Source organism: Phyllostomus discolor, chromosome 4 (assembly GCF_004126475.2).
Source record: "Phyllostomus discolor isolate MPI-MPIP mPhyDis1 chromosome 4, mPhyDis1.pri.v3, whole genome shotgun sequence".
In the NCBI taxonomy this organism is placed as follows: Eukaryota; Metazoa; Chordata; class Mammalia; order Chiroptera; family Phyllostomidae; genus Phyllostomus; species Phyllostomus discolor.
The window spans coordinates 163,829,360-163,847,075 of NC_040906.2; the positions used below are offsets into that span (position 1 = coordinate 163,829,360).

At 43.2% G+C, this 17,716-nt stretch overlaps 1 protein-coding gene and 1 non-coding gene across 2 annotated transcripts in view; one reads left to right on the forward strand and one right to left on the reverse strand.

The window, feature by feature from the left end:
- Positions 1–5,782, reverse strand: part of LOC114494272 (prolyl endopeptidase) — a 104,833-nt gene extending 99,051 nt beyond the window's left edge. Inside the window, exons 1-2 of the mRNA XM_028509271.2 lie at positions 5,516–5,782; positions 434–508 (exon numbers count right to left, since the gene is read on the reverse strand). Of these exons, the coding sequence (XP_028365072.1) occupies positions 434–508; positions 5,516–5,560 (120 nt within the window). The 5' untranslated portion in view covers positions 5,561–5,782. The remainder of the gene's footprint in view (positions 1–433; positions 509–5,515) is intronic.
- A 9,239-nt stretch (positions 5,783–15,021) lies between these two features.
- Positions 15,022–15,153, forward strand: LOC114495848. Its single transcript, XR_003684513.1, has one exon. It is a non-coding gene; the product is annotated as a small nucleolar RNA SNORA42/SNORA80 family (small nucleolar RNA).
- The last annotated feature ends 2,563 nt before the right edge of the window (positions 15,154–17,716 follow it).

The following is a 17,716-nucleotide window of genomic DNA, read 5'->3' on the forward strand; positions in this document are numbered from 1 at the left end:
GTATTAAAATTAGTATGTAGTCTAAGATCAGCTTTTAGTTTTCAAGACCTGATATTTGTTTAATAAGACTTTCTTTCCTTTGGGGGGGAAAACGTGTTAGGGAGTATTTTCTTTTACATGATTTTTCTCTAGGTTTTCTTTTGGTCAAAATCAGTTTTCTTTCTAATATTTTCATTTCAAATAGTGGTTCATTAGTGTCACTACAAACTGTAAACACTACTCAGAACAGTTACGTGATCTTCTCTGGGGCTAAAAATACTTTCACCTTCTCCCATGAATCACTTGACAGAAAGGGGCAGTGGTGACATGTACACTCCCCTTCCCACCGCAGAGAACACAGGGAGGTACCAGGAAGGGACAGCCGTGGTGACCAACGTCTGGCTTGGCGCTAGTCACTGAGGCTGCCTTGTCTGTAATTATAAGCCCCAATTACCTTTGTCTGCTCACTGTCTGGGTCTTCGAGCCAAGTGTAAGGGTCAGGAATTTTATGCCCATGATAATCCTGTACCTGCAAAAGACAGAAATGTGTCATTAGAGAATCAGTGTTTAACCCCAATTAAATGATTGCTTTCTGAATGTGACGGAGGCATAGGAAAGGGACAGACAAAAACACCCCAATTGGCTCACTGGCAACGTGTGTGCCCAAACTACCACATGAACCAGAGTTGGCAGGTTCTCAAAGGTGTCAAGCCACCCTTCGTGAAAAGAATGTTTTCGCTGGAGCGGGAGGAGGGATGAAAGGTCAGAGTAGGAAACAGCGCTGTCTGTACAACACAAAACAAAGGCCGGCCGCTGTGCTAAAGAAACCTGAAAATGTGCTGTCGGTGGCACAGTGCAGGACCACACCATGCAGTGGGATGGAAAAAGAGGCACGCACATGTGCTTATTTTCCTGTTCTGGTAAAGCTTACTAATGATTAGAAAATCTCCCTCCGATACATGATATGATTGGGCTTGCCTTTAAGTCTCAACTGCCACAAAGAAAGTGACTAATGTGTAGTTATAATGATTCCAATTGGCATCAGCTGAAAAGGTGGACTTACATGCAATGAAAGAGCACTTCTAAACCGAAGCCTTGCTTCCTTTTTGTGATATTGTATGGAATGCTTTCTTTACCCTGACAGAAATAAAATTGCTTGGTGCAAGCAGGGCCTGGCTGAGGGGAGGCCTTTGGGAGCTCCCCTGGGAGCTGATCATCAGAACTACCTGGGAGCTTAATGAAAAGCCCAAATTCCTGGGCCAGCCTCTGAGACTGACCGAATCTAGACCAGCAATCTGGAGTCATCCCTCCCCCAGGTGCTTATGCTGAAAGAAATTGTGTAAAGGTAAAAATCATTACAAAACCTCTCCGTTTCTTGCCATCATGATTAAACCAGTCCACTGAAACCACACTGACAATGTTGTTCCGATTAAATCTCTGAACAACTCCAACATGCTGGCTTCTCATACACAACTGTCGGGAAGGACTACCGCTACCTCCGACGAGTTTTTAATCTGTCTGCTTGCTCCATGCTACTACACCAGAAGGTAGAGGCTAATCCCTAAGGAAAGCAAACACTCTTCTGGAAAAGAGAAACCTGCTGTCTCTACTTCTGGTCAAAGTACCAGTGTGGCTGCTGCCAAGTAAGAGGCATCCCCCGAGCCTAAACCCCAGGCTATCTGCAAAGGGAGGGTAGGGTCTGCCTCTGCTCTCCCCTGGTGCCAGGGAAGGGGACACCTGGGGAGATGCATACCTGGAAGAATGGGCACGTCAGGTGGAACACTTGGCGGGGACTGACACACGCAAGGGACATAAAACCAGGGCCTAAAACTTCCAACGAGTCTTCATAAAATTACTGATTTTTGCGGCGGGGGGGGGGGGGGGACAATTTTCAAACCTTACCTAAAGCCACTAAATTTACCTGTCACAAGTGAATGTAAGTTTTTATCTTCTCAAGTTTTTACATTTCACACACCTTGAAGTAGTTATAAATTATGTGTAAAATAACAACCTTCTTCTCCCTGTCGATAAGAAACCAGATAAAGAATCCTGTAAAGGATCTTGCGGTTCAACACTGGACTGGCAGGAACAAGGTTGGGCGTCATTCCGAGCGAGGGCCACACTGAGTTCACAGCCACAGTTGGGATTAAAGACAATCCGCCAACAGCTTTCCCCCAAATAATCCTTGGAGGGGATACACCAGGCACTTCAAACATGTTCCTAGGTTATGATGTTACTAAAATTATTACCCCTATCCAGACTTAACTTTTCATATGGAAACAAAAAGATTAACTGGAAACCATCATAGTTTTATAACCAAGTAAATAAAGGTGTTGCCAACTGCTAGAACCAAAGCAATAAACCTTTACTGAATATCCACACTGTTGTGCTGGGTGTTTTAAAGGAACCTGGTAGGGGGCTTAATGATATTCCTATTTTACACATTACGGAATGCAATTCAGAGCAGTTAGAGTAAAGGCTGCAGATTTACTGTTCACTCAGAGGTCCCTGGGATCTAACCATTGTGCACAGATCACAGCCATAAGATCCCATCTGTCCTCACTATCCCAAAGACAATCCCAGCAGCCAAGGCCCCCTTCCCCATTTTTCTTCTACAAGACCATGTCCTACCAAATGGAGTGGACGCAGAGCCACATCCCCTGAATTCAAGTTATGCAGTATCTAATTCTCTCATCTGATTTAAGTTTGCAAATCATTCCTCACCTTCCTGAGAGGCTCTAAAAAGAGAGCCCTGATAAGCCACTATGACTATTCAATATTTTACTCACACAGTTCAACAACTCGCCTGTTACCTTCAGGATAAAGTACAGACATGTACCCATAGCAGGCAGAGCCCATGAAACCTGGCCCCACTTTTTTTTTCTTTTCCAACTCTATCCAAGCGTGTCCACCCATGGATGCTGTGTTCACAAAGGCCTTCCTGACATCCTACAAACATGCAATTTCATGGCCATCCAGCTCTACGTAACTACGGTTTTATTTTAGTCAGAGAGCCAGGAATATTCTTTCTACCTTATCTAACTGGCCAACTTCTAGGCTCAACTTACATACTATCTCCTGCTACTGGTGGAAATTAATCCCATCCTCTTGTGTTCCCCACTCACCCTACAAACTCTTCTAACCCCTGCCACAAGCATGAATTATCAACAGCAGCACTCTCAGGGGATGGCAATGGCATTACATAGGAAGTACCATGGTTTACAAATTTCTGCTCACCAGAGCAGAAATCCACCAGAAAGGGTTGCATGCTCCAACCTCACAGTTCAGCAGGAGACTGCCCAGCACATGGCAAAAAGATAATCAAGTGGGCAAGACAGAGAGCTACAGCAATGTCTAGTGCCTGCTGCAGAGAAATAAACCCATCTTAGAAACCAAGGCTATAATTTGAGCAAATGCTTAAGTCCATCCTAGGGTTTAGTAATCAGGGACTCGTGTCCCAGGAGAAAAAATACCACATGTAGGCTACCAGGGCTGAGATGAGCACCCTGTGGGATCCACAGAGCAGAGTCCAGGATGGGTCACGGTTATTTTCTCTGGGCCATGAGGCTTAGTGTTATCATGAGTTCTCTGGTGAGAAGGAAACTGAAGAGTGCTAAAATCCATGGTACTGTATATACACCCTTTTGAGTTAATATTCATAATCTCTTTAATGTCTTCATGAAATCCTCACTTACCCTTTTAAGAACTCTTGAACATAAATAAATGAACTGCAGGATTCTGGAAACACAAACAGGGAAAAACAAAGCAAGAAACAGTACCCCTTCCCCAAAACAAAACCAAACAAAACAAATTTGAAAGGGCACTTATCAAACCACATAGTGGGTAATTATTTATATTTTTGTCAATCCCCAAAACTCAAAGATCCTCTAGACCTGAACTGAGCTGCTCATATGTCTTTCCATTACTAAAGTCTGGCACACCGCAGGGCTAGACTGTCATGCGAATGAATGAAAGACAACATCCTTATGATAGAAGCAAGTTGAGTGAGCCCTGTGGTTAGTTTGTAAGCCAGCCCTAATACTTCATACATGAGAAAGAAGGCTGATAAACAGCAATGATCTGCCAAAGGGCATCCTACTAGTGAGTGACAGAGGCAGAACTAGCACTCAGGTCTTACTTGGTCTGTCCTTTCCATGCTGGCAGGATCACTTTACTCCAAACAGAAATGAAATACCTTTTGAACCACAGGAATAGGGCTTCTTGGGCTGTTAGAGTAAATTTAATAAGCAAAAGGTTGAACAGCCTTAAAAAACATGGTTACCATATGGCCAGTGGTCAAAGAAACCATGAATGCATCAGTGCCACTTGGAAGTCTTAATTTAAAAACACTATGTCCTGCCCTGACTGGTGTGGTTCAGGGGGTAGGGCGTTCTGCAAACAGAGAGGTCAACAGTTTCAAGTCTGGTCAGGGTCAGAGCACATGCATGGGTTTCAGGACAGGTCCCCAGTTCAGAGTATGAGAGGCATTCGATTGGTGTTTATCTTCCTCTTTCTCCCTCCTTCTTCTCTCTCTCAAAATAAATAAAATCTTTAAAAAAATAAAAGAAAAGTACATGTTCTTTATTGTAAAGGCCAGTACCCTTTAACCTAAAATGATATGTGCTTTAAAGTACAATCTGGCATAAATTAGGTCCAAGTAAGCAGAATAAAATTATAACTGCATTATGCAAAAATATTTTTTTCTAATTCTATTTTAAGTAACATGAGAAATTTGGTTATTTCTAAGGGAATCATGCCTACAACATTTGGATGCACTACAGTTCTTAAGATGCCAAATTATTTTTATACACACAGAAAAAGCTGTTTGCCCACCAATTCCACCATTGGATCTGAACAGTTATCCTGAGTTCATCCACAGTTTAGGTAAATGGTAGCTAACCCCTTTATGAGGCAAAACTTAAGATCGTACTGAAAAAAGGCCATTCCTTCTCTCTTATAAGGCCCTCCTTTAGCACCCAATCAACTCCTTTTCTTGTTTAGAGAAACTTGGATCAGCACTGCCACACTTAGGGGTCACTGTTCACCTTTGGCGTTTCTCTGTCTCTGCATCCCCCAAATGCCCAGCACCTGGCCTTGGGCAGAGTAGGCACTCAATACACGTTTTAAAATCGAATGAATGAACTTCAACTCTAAGGATTTTAAATGCGGAAGTTTAAAAAGTTTGCCTTTGTATTTAAATTCTACATCACCTACACATACACACGCTTTCTCCTACCACCATATTTATGGCAAGGAGTCTCCGCCAGTCAAAAAGCAGTTAACACTTCCTACCTAGGCGTCTGCCCTGACCCCATTGATGTCAGGCAATTGCCAAGAGGCTGCTGACCACAGGCTCCGCTGCCAGCCGGCGGACAGTGACGGCCACCGGAGACTCTGAGGCTCGGGAGGAGCCCCGCGCCCCCGGCCGTTTCTCGCAGACAAAGGCCGAGGGGGAGGGGAGGGACGCAGGGGGCAAGGGGCTGCGGGTGAGGCAGGGTCGGAGGGCAGCCGGTTGGGCGCCGGCAGTTGTACTCACAGCAGTCTCGTCGCGGTACACGTCGGGGTACTGGAAGGACAGCATGGCCGGAGCGAGCAGGGGGGTCGCGTGGGGCGTGGGCTCCAAGAGCAGACGCGGGTGAGCTGGCCTGGCTGCGGGGCAAGGCTGGGGTGCCGGCAGGAGCTGGCAGGCTACAGAATGAGAGGGGCTCTCGGGTGGGGCTGGCACGACAGGACCGGCAGGGCACCTCGGAGACGTCCGGGAAGCAGGAAGCAGCTGTCGCGAGTCCCGGAGCCCCTCCCCGGCGGGGCGGGCCCCAGCAGCGGCGAGAGGAAGCGGAGCGGGGCGTCAGAGCGTGCGCCAGGCGGGCTCACAGCTCCCTCTGCAGGGAGCGCGGGGCGCGGGACGTGCTGCCGGGACTCGCCGGACCGCAGCGCCGGCCCACGCCTCACCCGCCGAGCCCAGGAGCGGGCGGCCGGGCCACGCCTCCGGGACCCCTGCGTGGAGCACAGGTCAAGGTACGCCTGCTGGGCTCCACCCGCCACCCCGGACCCGCTCTCCCCCGCCCCCCCCCCCCCCGCCCCACCCGCCCGAACAGCGAGGCTCACTTATTAAGCCATTCCCCCGTCTTCCTGTTCGTGAGCGCGAAGAGCTTTCAAGTGGCCCCGTTTCTACTGCCTGCGATTCTGGACTTGGAAGGGAAGGAAAGGGATCATGGATCGTGAGGACCTAGAAGGGACCACATCTCTCTTCTCTTCAGCACCCTGGTGGACACTGGAATATGAAGATGCTTTGAGTTGTTGGTCTGACAATGGATGAGCCCTTATTTGAGATTTACCAGTTAAGAAGGGACCGAGGTGGGAGCACTGCAAATCATCTAGGGTCTTTTGTTCATTCCGTTGGGTTTCTCTGTCCTCTCCTGCCAACGTGTTTGTCTAGTGAGCGCCTACTACTGTCCCTGGAGTGGGGGGAAGGTATTAGATTAAGATGCTTGACCTCAATGCAATGACAATTTAATAATTACCTTTCTTCCTCTCTTAGCTGTTAGATGATATGTCTTCTGCACTTGCTTCCTGGCCCGTCTGGAGTGAGCTTTGTAGCCTGAGCTGTGGTGTGTGCTCGGTGTGTTTTGTACTCCTGCTTTCTTAAAGGTCCTGGGAGGAGGCATGGGTGTGAACAGAAAGCCCTTCACATCTCGAATTCCCAGTGCACATGGTATCTACGGGAAACTCCTGCCTTGTGTTTCTTTTCTATTATTATCTCAACTCTATGTCTCACCCCCTAATTCAGTGTTTCTGTTCATGGTGGGATGTTTTATAATCATGTTTTAAATATGTCCCCAGACCCCCCGTCCCTGAGCAACCTGAGAATTCTCAGTTCTGGGGGAGCTCACCCCTATTGATGCCAGAATTAGTGCAACACAGGGACATAGCAGCTGCAGCCTAGCATCCCTGACCCCAGTCCACGGCCCAGGGGCTGCCAGGCATTGTCCTATGCTTCTGTCACTTTGGGGGCTCTTTAAAAGCAACCTGGTACACATGACCCTGCACATTTCTAATAAAAACAACAACAACAACAATAAAGTCCTTACTGAGTGCTTCTTATATGCCAGGAAATTTTCTTCTTTAACTTTATGAGATAAAAACTAATATCCCATTTTTACAGTTAGAAAAGACTTTCACTCAGGAGTTCATAAATTAAGCAAAAAAAAAAAAAAAAGGAGAAATAGAGCTAAAATTCAAAACCCAGATCACTCTGATGCCAGCACTCACTCTTAACGATCTTTCTCTTCCTACATAAGTAGGGGTACTCTATTATCTACAAGGACACCCATTAATATGTGGACTTCATTTTAGTGGGAACTAAAGTAGACATTACGGGAATGTGGTACGCAAAGAACAAATCAAACTTTGGGGACTGTCCTCTGTTCCTCTCCATGGAGAGAGCTAGCTGGTGCCCAGCTCCTCTGGGCTCTGAAGCCAATGGTTTGTAGTACATGGCACAAGATAGTGTAATGGGCTACCAGCAATGTCTTCTGCAACTGCAGTGAGGCGGAGAGGAACATGAGCACTGTTCTCCTCCCCTTGGACAGAGTGTACACTACTTATGCTTGCCACATACTTGTTATGTGTTGTCTGCTTTAATCCTCTTAGCAAAGTCCATTTTACAGAAAAGGTAAAGGCATAAGTCCCTTTAAAATTTCACTTTATAAAGTACAGGTGGCAAACACAAGGCCCGCAGGCCGAAATCCGGCCCTCCACCTTGTTTTATCTGGCCTGGCACCCTGTTCCTACCCAGCAGCAGCACCAAGCTCTCACTTAACTGTTAAGAGTAATTCCATTTATACAATCCTAAAATTACATTCAGCCCTTTGAAGGCAACTGTGAGGCTGTTGTACCCCCTGGTGAAAATGAGTTTGACACCCCTGTTATAAAGGCTTGGTGATGATGAACTCCTTTAACTTGACCTTATCTGGGAAGCACTTTATCTGCCCTTCCATTCTGAATGATACCTTTGCTGGTTAGAGTAATCTGGATGTAGGTCCTTGCTCTTATTAAATGAAATGTTAAAGGAACCTATCTAAGAAAAGAAGATAAAAATTATGAACAATAAAACGACAAACAAACTCACAACTATTAACAACTGAATCTAAAAAAAACACAAAAACTAAGCAAACAACTAGAACAGGAGGAACAGAATCACATAAATGGAAATACATGGAGGGTTATCAGCAGGATAGGGGAGGGGAGAGAATGAGGGAAAAGGTACAGGGAATGAGAAGCATAAATGGTAGGTACAAAATAGACAGGGGGAGGTTAAGAATAGTATAGGAAATGTAGAAGCCACAGAACTTATAAGTATGACCCATGGACATGAACTAAAGGCAGTGAATGCTGGTGGGAGGGGGGTGTGCAGGGTACAGGGGAATAAAGGAGGGAAAATTGGGACAACTGGAATAGCATAATCAATAAAATAAATTAAAAAAGAAAAGGTAAAGGATATCAGCAACTTTAGAGGGATTTATCTGAAGTCATCATACAGAGAAGGTAGAGTCAAGATTCAAATTCATCATTTAACCTCAAAGTCCATGCTGTACCTTGTCCACCGAAAATGAAGAAAAGGGAAGTACTAGAACTATCTCAGAAATGGAAGTGCTACCTCCAGAATATATACCAGAGCACTCTCTGACCTCTGTCACTGCACACTACTTCAGGGGAATTATAGAAGTATACCTGGTGAACTCATGCTCTAACCTAGAACAACTCATTCCTACAACACTAGGCCCTTGGCAAATGGGGCTAGCAGAGACAGAAGGACCTCCAGGGAAGCCTGCAGCCTCCCTTCTAGTGCCTGACCTCAAGCACTGGACTGAGTTACCCAGAGTCATGCTGCTAAGGAGGCGGGCTAGTAATCATTTATTGCTTTTTGGCTGGTTCAATCCTATCTCAAGTTCTTGTCAAAGCATCACTTCCAACCACATATAGTCATCTCTGAGGATTTCTGGTCAGTGCACAAGGACACTTAGTCAGGAGGCAAGTGGCAGTTGAAATCCATCTCACTCTCCACTTACCATGCTGCACGCAGGCACTGGCTGCATTCACAAGGAGGAAGGTCTATCTTTATATTCTCACCAAGGTCCACTGCTAAGGGGCTGCATCTGCCCAGGGGAAGGATTTTTCTCTAATTCACAAAAGAGTGCCATCTTTTTGGCACCCCTTAAAGACTGATGCCTTGGGTGCTGCCTAGATAATCCATCTATTTTTTAAAGATTTTATTTATTTATTTTAGAGAAAGGGGAAGGGAGGGAGAAAAAAAGGGAGAGAAACATCAATGTGTGGTTGCCTCTCACATGCTTGCCCCCACTGGGGACTCACCCACAACCCAGGCATGTGCTCTGACTGGGAATCAAACCAGTGACCCTTTGGTTCACAAGTCGGCACTCAGTCCACTAAGCCACACCAGCAAGAGGGTTTTTTTTTTTTTAAAGATTTTATTTATTTATTTTTAGAGAGAAGGGAAGAAAGGGAGAGAAACGTCAAGAAACATCACTTGGTTGCCACTTGCACACCCTCAACCGGGAAACCTGGCCTGCAATCCAGGCATGTGCCCTGGCCAGGAATCAGACTGGCAACTCTTGGGTTCACAGGCTGGTTCTCAGTCCACTGATCCACACCAGCCAGGGTGATAATTTTATCTTTTAATTTGACTTTGGTTTTCAGGTAGCTACTAATTGGTGAGTTCAGTCTTTCTGACTACTATTCCCCAAAGATTTATATTCCTTTTTCCAGTGCAATTTTTAATAAAAAATTTTATATATTCCTGTGTATCTGATACATGCACAGCATCATGAAGTATGAAATAGCACCAAGAATAAAAATGAGGTTCTCTTCTTGGCCCTGCCACTAATGGAGTCCTTACATCATCAGGATCTTTATCTATAACATGAGAGAGTTAGATCAGATGGTCTCAAAGGATTGGAAGATTCTGATTCTAAGTGAGAACTAAAGTGGAATGTAGGAGTTTCCAAACTAACTCTGGAATTAAGAATAAAATTGTCCTGGGGGAGTGCAGTTTATATCTTGTGAACAGATGGAGGTGAGAGTGGGCAGTGATTGTCAACTGAAGGGGATTTCTCTGTAGTTTTCTTCTGTTTCAACAATCCATGAGGGTAGATTTGGCTAAGAGCACATCAATGGGCCTGTAGTCTACCAAATTCACAGGTCTGACCTTTTCAAGAACTGCAGCTTTTTCTTTCTAATACCCTTTTCTTGATATAGGCATATGGTTTAAAAGGATTGAATTGCAGCTGTGAAATCTGTCTCTACTTCCTTCTCCCCTTCTCAACTTAATGCCCAACTACATTAAATACTGGAATGAGATGATTGGGCCGAATTCAATCCAGATGAAAAATTTGGGCAGAGAAAGAAGATCAACAATCAATCTGGAGCATGTTTCTAGTTCAGTTCATGGAACTTATCTACGATTTCTAATGAAGTTCTCAAATTCGGGGGTGTTTCTGGATCTGGAGAGAGGAAACTCCCCCTGCCCCCCCACACATATAAAATGAACTCATTTTATTTAACTAGAGAAGAAAATGGTCTATTCATCTATTTTAAATTAGGTAACTGAGAACTTAAAAGTATTCAGTAAATATATGTGATAGAAAAATGTGCCAATTCAAAATGATTGGCTATAAAATTAGAAAGGAAAGTCAAGATTTAGAAGGAACAGAGCAGGAAGGGAGTAAGATAGACAAAGCAAGATAGAGACAGCATCCCAGACTTGGTAATACCAAAAAAGATAAGGATAAGCATAAGAAGATAATATGGACACAGACAGTAAACTCATAAAAACACATGTAGACAATCATAGTTGGACACAGATAATCTTTCATGGCCTTATGGTCTTTAGAACAATAATGTTAAAATTTAAGTTCTACTGGAATCTTACAACTCTGGGATAATTAATGACATGACCTCTTGTTGGGAGCCAGCCTGCCTGGTTTCAGAAGCTGTTACACCTCATGGCTAAGGCTGAGTGAGTGACCTTCAGAACCATAAGCCACTAAGGAGACAAAGCTTATCTCCCTGGCAGGAGCTCTACTTCTGCTCCTTTTTTTGACCCTGTCTGGCCCCCAATGCTTGATCAGTTAGCCAATGACGGGTAACATTCCCAAGGGGGGAATGACCTAAGACAGGCACGGGTCACAGGGGCCCCTAGGAAAGGACTTGGGGGGGCTATAGAAAAGGGGGTGATGGACCCTCACCCTTAGGCTTTGACAAAGCCTGAGTCCTCATTCTGTCTGCAAGAAATTTCCTAATCTCTTGGCTACCTTACTTCACCTGCCTGACTGCCTGAAACAATGACAGAGGGTGGTGCAGCCCTGTCCTGGAAAGGGCGGGTTCCATAGGGCAATCAGGCTGAAGAAAGAATATGTAAAATCCTGTGAAACCTGCTTTGTTTACAATGCTCTCAATTAAATGATAAGGGTCAAAGCAAGAAATGAGTTTGTTCCTCAAAGTTTTATTGCTCTTTAGCTATCAGACCCTGACTCAAAATTGGTCCTCAGAGTTCTTTGTATGTTATCTATTGTTTGATCCTTACTGACTGACAGTGATTAATAAACTTTACCTGCATTCCTGTGCAGAATGAACCCAATAAAAGCCCTTTGAGGAGAAGGCTCTGGGCCCTTCTCCTTGAGAGATTGGCCACTTTTCCTCCCCAAGCAGATCATGACTTGGTAAACTTATTCTCATCTGTGGTGGCCAGGGGACCCTGCAGTTGGAGCCCCCCCACAACCTCTTAGTGTTTTTCTTATGAATTAGTCTAAATAGCACATCTGACATGCACACTCAAGGTTCCTTACCCTGCTCAATATCTCCAGTTTTGTCTGAAGTTCCTAAGTAGCAACCAGACTAATTTTCCATTTACTACTGCTTCCCTCATACAGTCTTCACACATATCATCTTGAATCAATGAATTTCAATTCACTGTGCTGGTCTTATTTGACATGTATATTTTAACCATTTCATACACAAAAAACCAAAAACCCCACAGTGTTGTATTATAGCCTCTAATAAGTAATGTGTGTTGGGAGGCAGTCATCTTCAGTCCATTCATTACCCTCTGCACTTTTGGAGACTCAATAAAACCTAAAGAGTTTGGTAGCTGGTTGCTTTAGGAGTTGCCCCAACCCCTAGGACAATTTGAAGTCTCTACACCTTCTCTTGCTGATAGTTCAAATCCCCAAAAGGTAGCTGACAGTTCCCAACTCTACACAGGCCTTAACAATTTCTTTTTTCTTTTTCTTTTTGTGGGGCAGGAAGGGAGGAAGAAGTATCATTTTATTGTTTTTTTAGAAGTACTACATATCTGGGCAAGAGGGCAGACTAGATAGGTCCTGCTAAAGAAAGAATTGTTAATGCATTGCTAGGCTCTCCGGGACACCTTCCTCATTCCCTCCACACAGACTGGCCACTAAAAAATCTGAGTGAGCGTGGGAAGCAATTGGGTCACCAGGATAAAGAACGCCTAGGAGCATCATTTTCATTGCATTCTATGTAAATGATACCCTCCGGAGTTGTGCAACATAGTTTCTCTGTACACATCCCAGAAAGATTGTCCTGAAAACAAATGACTCTGTCTGCATTGTCTATCACAAGGGGCCATCTTTGAAAGAAAGCATCCTCTAATGGAAGCCCGGGGATTTTCTACTGATTAAACCAACCATGATTTAATGCAATCACAGACCATGCAAGGAAATGATGCTGGCTTTTGGTCTGTTAGCACTCGGTAACATTTCCACACTTCTTTGATATCCTTTGTATTGTGAAGGGCTGTGCGCCTGTAAACTGTATTTCCTAGTATAGTCAGCTGGTTTCGTGCCTAGGCCCTATCAATGGAAAAAAACATGAAAAGGAAGAGGAGGAGTGAGACTACTTTTTTCTTTTGAGACTACTTTTTTCTTTCTGGCAATGGCAGGCACTGGCTGGTCATTGCAGGCAGTTGTACAAGCAGCACAGTTGGATCCATGGTGGAGAACCTTGTGCCCCCAAAGAGTCAGCAGCAAATGCAGCAATGTCAAAGAGACTGGGCGCCCAGACTCTTGCAGCCACAGTGGGAGTGAAGCTGTGGACTTCTGGTGGAGTAGTGGCAGTAATTAGTGACAGTGGCGCTGCTGCAACACCAGCAGCATTGTTCTCAAGGGGCCTGAATGACACCACTTCAGCTTTTGCTCCTTCCACCTTAGGAGAAAGAATGGCTGCTGACAGTTGCTCACCTTTAGGTAACATCACCGTTCCTTTTTTAATCTTTGGACATGACATTTGCATAACAAACTTCTTATATTAAATTCCCCCTCTTTGAAGTATCTACCCTGGCTCTTTTTTTTTTCTACTTAGACATTCTTTTAGCCATGAATAAGAGTAAGGAAAAAATAGCAAGCAACATAAGTAGACCCTCTGAGGGTTTTAGATATTGGAAAGATCAGATGCATAATATAGAGTGCCAAGATATGAGTTATATCAAAAAAAAATTTCATTCTCCAAATAGTAAGCTACAGGAAAGTATAAAACTGACTAATTGGATTTGGAAAAAATATAACTTTTAGAAATGAAAAATAAATTGGTGAAATAAAAAGTCATGGATAGGTTAAGTATCAAATTACAAAGTTAAAGAGAATTAGTGAACTGAAAGGTAACTCTAAGGAAATACCACTAAATGCAACACCGAGAGACAAAGATAATAATAATAAGAAAGTAAAAGAGAAATATTAAATGTGAAGTAGAAAAGTAGAAAACATTTGGTCATTTCTATACATTAAGAAAACAAAATTCCACATGCATTCATGAAAAAATCTCAAGGGCAAGTAGGAATAGAAGAGAACATCCTAAACCTGATTAAGGTAACAACAAAAACAAAAACAAAAACAAAGACCAAAAAACTCAACCCTACCAAACCATTTTAAATATGGAAACATTGGAAGTATTCTCTGTGTAACCTAAAAAGAAGAATAAGCATGCTACTATCACCACTTCTACTGCATGTCACACTGGAGGATTAGAAGGAGAAAATAAAACTGTCATCGTTCATATATGATATAATTGTTTACTTAGAAAAACATCTGCCAAAAATTATCCAAACTAATGAGTTGCTTATTGCTTACTGGGGTTGGATATATGAACAACATGTAGAAGTAGATTGTATTTCCAGATGCACCAACAAACAAGTCAAAAAATTAATTTCAAGTAACTCCTCTTACAGTGGCAATAAAAAGCATAAAGCATCTAGGAATAAATCTTAAAAGAGGTTCAAGATTGGACCATAGAAAATTAGAATATTTTCCTGAAAGACATGACAGAAAACCTAAATAGATCCATGTTCATGGATTGCTGTATTGTATTGAATTTAATATTGAAAAGATGTCAGATGCCTACAGGCTGATTAGTGGTACAATGCTAACACTGTTAAAATCTCAATACTTTTATTTCTTTTCTGGTGGAACGTGATGAGTTAATTCTATATGGGGAGTAAAAGGCTAAGAACTGTCAAAACACCAAGGAAGGAAGGCTTTTCCTATCAAGAATTAATATAAAGCTACAGTTAGTCAACAAGGTATGGTATATGAACATGGATAGAAAAATGGAATAGAATGGAATAGCCAAAAACAATTTCACAAACATAGGGAACATTGGTATTTTATATTAGTGGGGAATGGAGGAACTATTTAATAAATAAAGTCAGAATAAGTGTTTATCTTTATCTGTGACAAAAGAAGTAGAGTTGTTTACTTACCTCATATCATACCAAATGAACTCCAAAATAAACCAAATAATAAAAATTCCCAAAAATAAACTCCAAAAGATTACAACTTAAATTTCAGAAGCAGAACTTTAAGACTTAAACAAAACCACCCTTCTTATCTCAGGCTAGGAAAAAATTTCTTAAACACAATTTCTGGCACACAAAAAGAACATTAATTTAGCTATATTAAAATACGGAACTTCTAGACATCAAAGAAGACTTTAAAGAGAGTGAAAAAACATGCATGGGTTTGGATTTATGGCAGGCCTCCCCCTGGGTCTCTCAGAGAGCCCTATGCCAGAGTAAACTGCAGCCTTGAACCATTGCCTGGCCTCTTCCCATAGGCTACCAGCCATGAAGTGGGTTGCACAATGGAGAGAGAGAGAGAGAGAGAGAGAGAGAGAGGAAAGGGGGAGGAAAAGACAATACATAAACTAAGAAAAGATATTTGCTACACATAAAAATAACTTCCTTGTGGGCTGAAAAGTGAACAAACAATAGGAAAATGGAAAAGGACATAAATTGGCATTTACAGAAATGGAAACACATATGGTCAATAAACACTCAGAGCTGAACAATAATAATAATAATTAGGGAAATGAAAATTACAATCACAATGAAGTTTCATTTTATACCTTTCAATTAGCAAAACATAAAAAAGGACAGTACTAATTATAGGAGAGGTTGTAGATTCTTATATAATGCTGGTGATCCAACCCTATAAAAACATATAATATATCTTAAAATGTAGAGTAAAGATTAATAGAACAACAAACAGGAAAAAGTCTACAATCATAACAGAACTTTTTAATATCAGCAATTAAAGAGCAATCAATCAGTGAAAATACAGCAGAGGCTCCTGGTCAAGATGACAACATAGGTAGACATGTCTCACTTCTTCACACAATCACATCAAAATTACAACTAAAATATAGAACAACCATCATTCAGGAACACTAGAAGATGAGTTGAATGGAAGGCAACTGCAGTACTGAAGAAAACACATCCATCCAGACTAGTAAAGGCTGTGGATGTGGAACAGACTGGCTCCACACCGACGTGGATAAAAATTTGGAAGGGATGTCTGAGGAGCAAGAAGTCCCAGACCCACACCAGGCTCCCCAGCCCAGGATTCCAGTGCGAGGAAGATAAATTTCCACAACTTCTGGCTGAGAAAATCAGCAAAGATTGAGTTGGTAGAGGAGGCTGCTGGAGACCTAAGCAATTCCTCTTGGGGAACCCACACACAAACTCACCTACCAGACTGGCTCCCTCTGAGCTCCAGCACTGGGGTGGCAGCTTGAAGGGCACCAGCAATATACAGGGAGAGACTGAAGTGTCTGTCACTGGGATGAGCAGAGGCCATTGTCTCTTTACTGAGCCCTCCCTGCCCCCCCCCCAACAGATCCCATAGACTGGTGCCATATCTGAGATTCTGTCAACCCAGCTAACACTATGTGACCCACCTTGGAGATCCACAGAGGCTCTACCCCACCCAATTTACAGGCCCACCCAAGCTGTTTTTCCATAAGAAAGGCTGGTCTTGGCTACTAAATTCTATGAAACAAGCAATAGCTGGCTTCAGTGAACCACATTATAGTCACAGGTTGGATTCTCCTGGGAATCTCCAAGTCCAGCACAAGTAGCAGCCATCTCAGATTGCTTTACAGATCAGGCTGAGTACCCTGGGCAAAACACAGGTAGGGGGCTGACTTTGGCCTGCACCACCTGGGAAACCCCAGGGCCAGTGCACCCAGTGGACAGCTACAGACCATGTTGGAGCACTACCACCCTGCCCTTGCACAGTTGATCCTTCACAGAGGGCAGAGGTCCATGGTAAGTGGTCATAGCCAGTCACTGCAGCTGACTGGCCTGGGTAAATCACTCCCATCGATCTTCCAACAGCAACCAAAACTCAACTGCAAGAAGGTGTGCTCAGCCCACCCAAAAGCTGCATCTTGAGTACCCAGCCTGGGTGATAAGGAAGGCTGTGCCACTGGACCCCTCAGGACACCTACTATGCATTAGGTCACACTACCAAGACATGGAGGAGTCAAAGCAGCTCTCCCTAATGCATAGAAACAAACACAGGGAGGCTGCCAAAATGAGGAGAAAAAGAAACATGGCCCAAATGAAAGAACAAAGTAAACAGATAAAAACAGGGAAAAAGAGCTAAATGAAATGGAGATAAGCAATCTATGAGATGGAGAGTTTAAAACACTGTTTATAAGGATGCTTAAGGAATTTAGTGAAGGCCTCAATGGCATAAAAAAGACTCAGTCAGAAACAAAGGTTACACTAATTGAAATGAAGAACAATTTACAGGGAAACAACAGTAGAATGGATGAAACCAAGAATCAAATCAATGATTTGGAACATAAGGAGGCAAAAAACAACCACTCAGAACAATAAGCAAAAAAAAGAATTCAAAAAAATGAGGATAGTATAAATAGCTTCTGGGACAACTTGAAGAGATATAACATTCACATCAGGGAGGTGCCAGAAGGAGAAGAGAGGAAGTGGGAAATTGGAAATCTATCTGAAAAAGTAGTGAAGGAAAACTTCCCAAATTTGGTGAAGGAAATAGGCATGCAAGTCCAGGAAGTGCAGAAAGTCAACACTATGATGGATGCAAAGAGGTCCACTCCAAGACACAACATTATCAAAAGGTCAAAAGTTAAAGATAAAGAGAGATTCTTAAAAGCAAAAGAAGTTAGTTACCAGGAGGTTATCAGATGTGAGGGGGGAGGGGAAGAATGGGTAAAGAGGTGAGGAGATTAAGAAGTACAAATAGGCAGTTACAGAATAGCCATGTGGATGTAAAGTACTGTAGGAAATGGAGTAGCCAAAGAACTTTCACACATGGCCCATGGACATGAGCAATGGTGGGGGGATTGCTTGAGGAGTAGGGGGTGCTGGGTGGAGGGGGCAAATTGG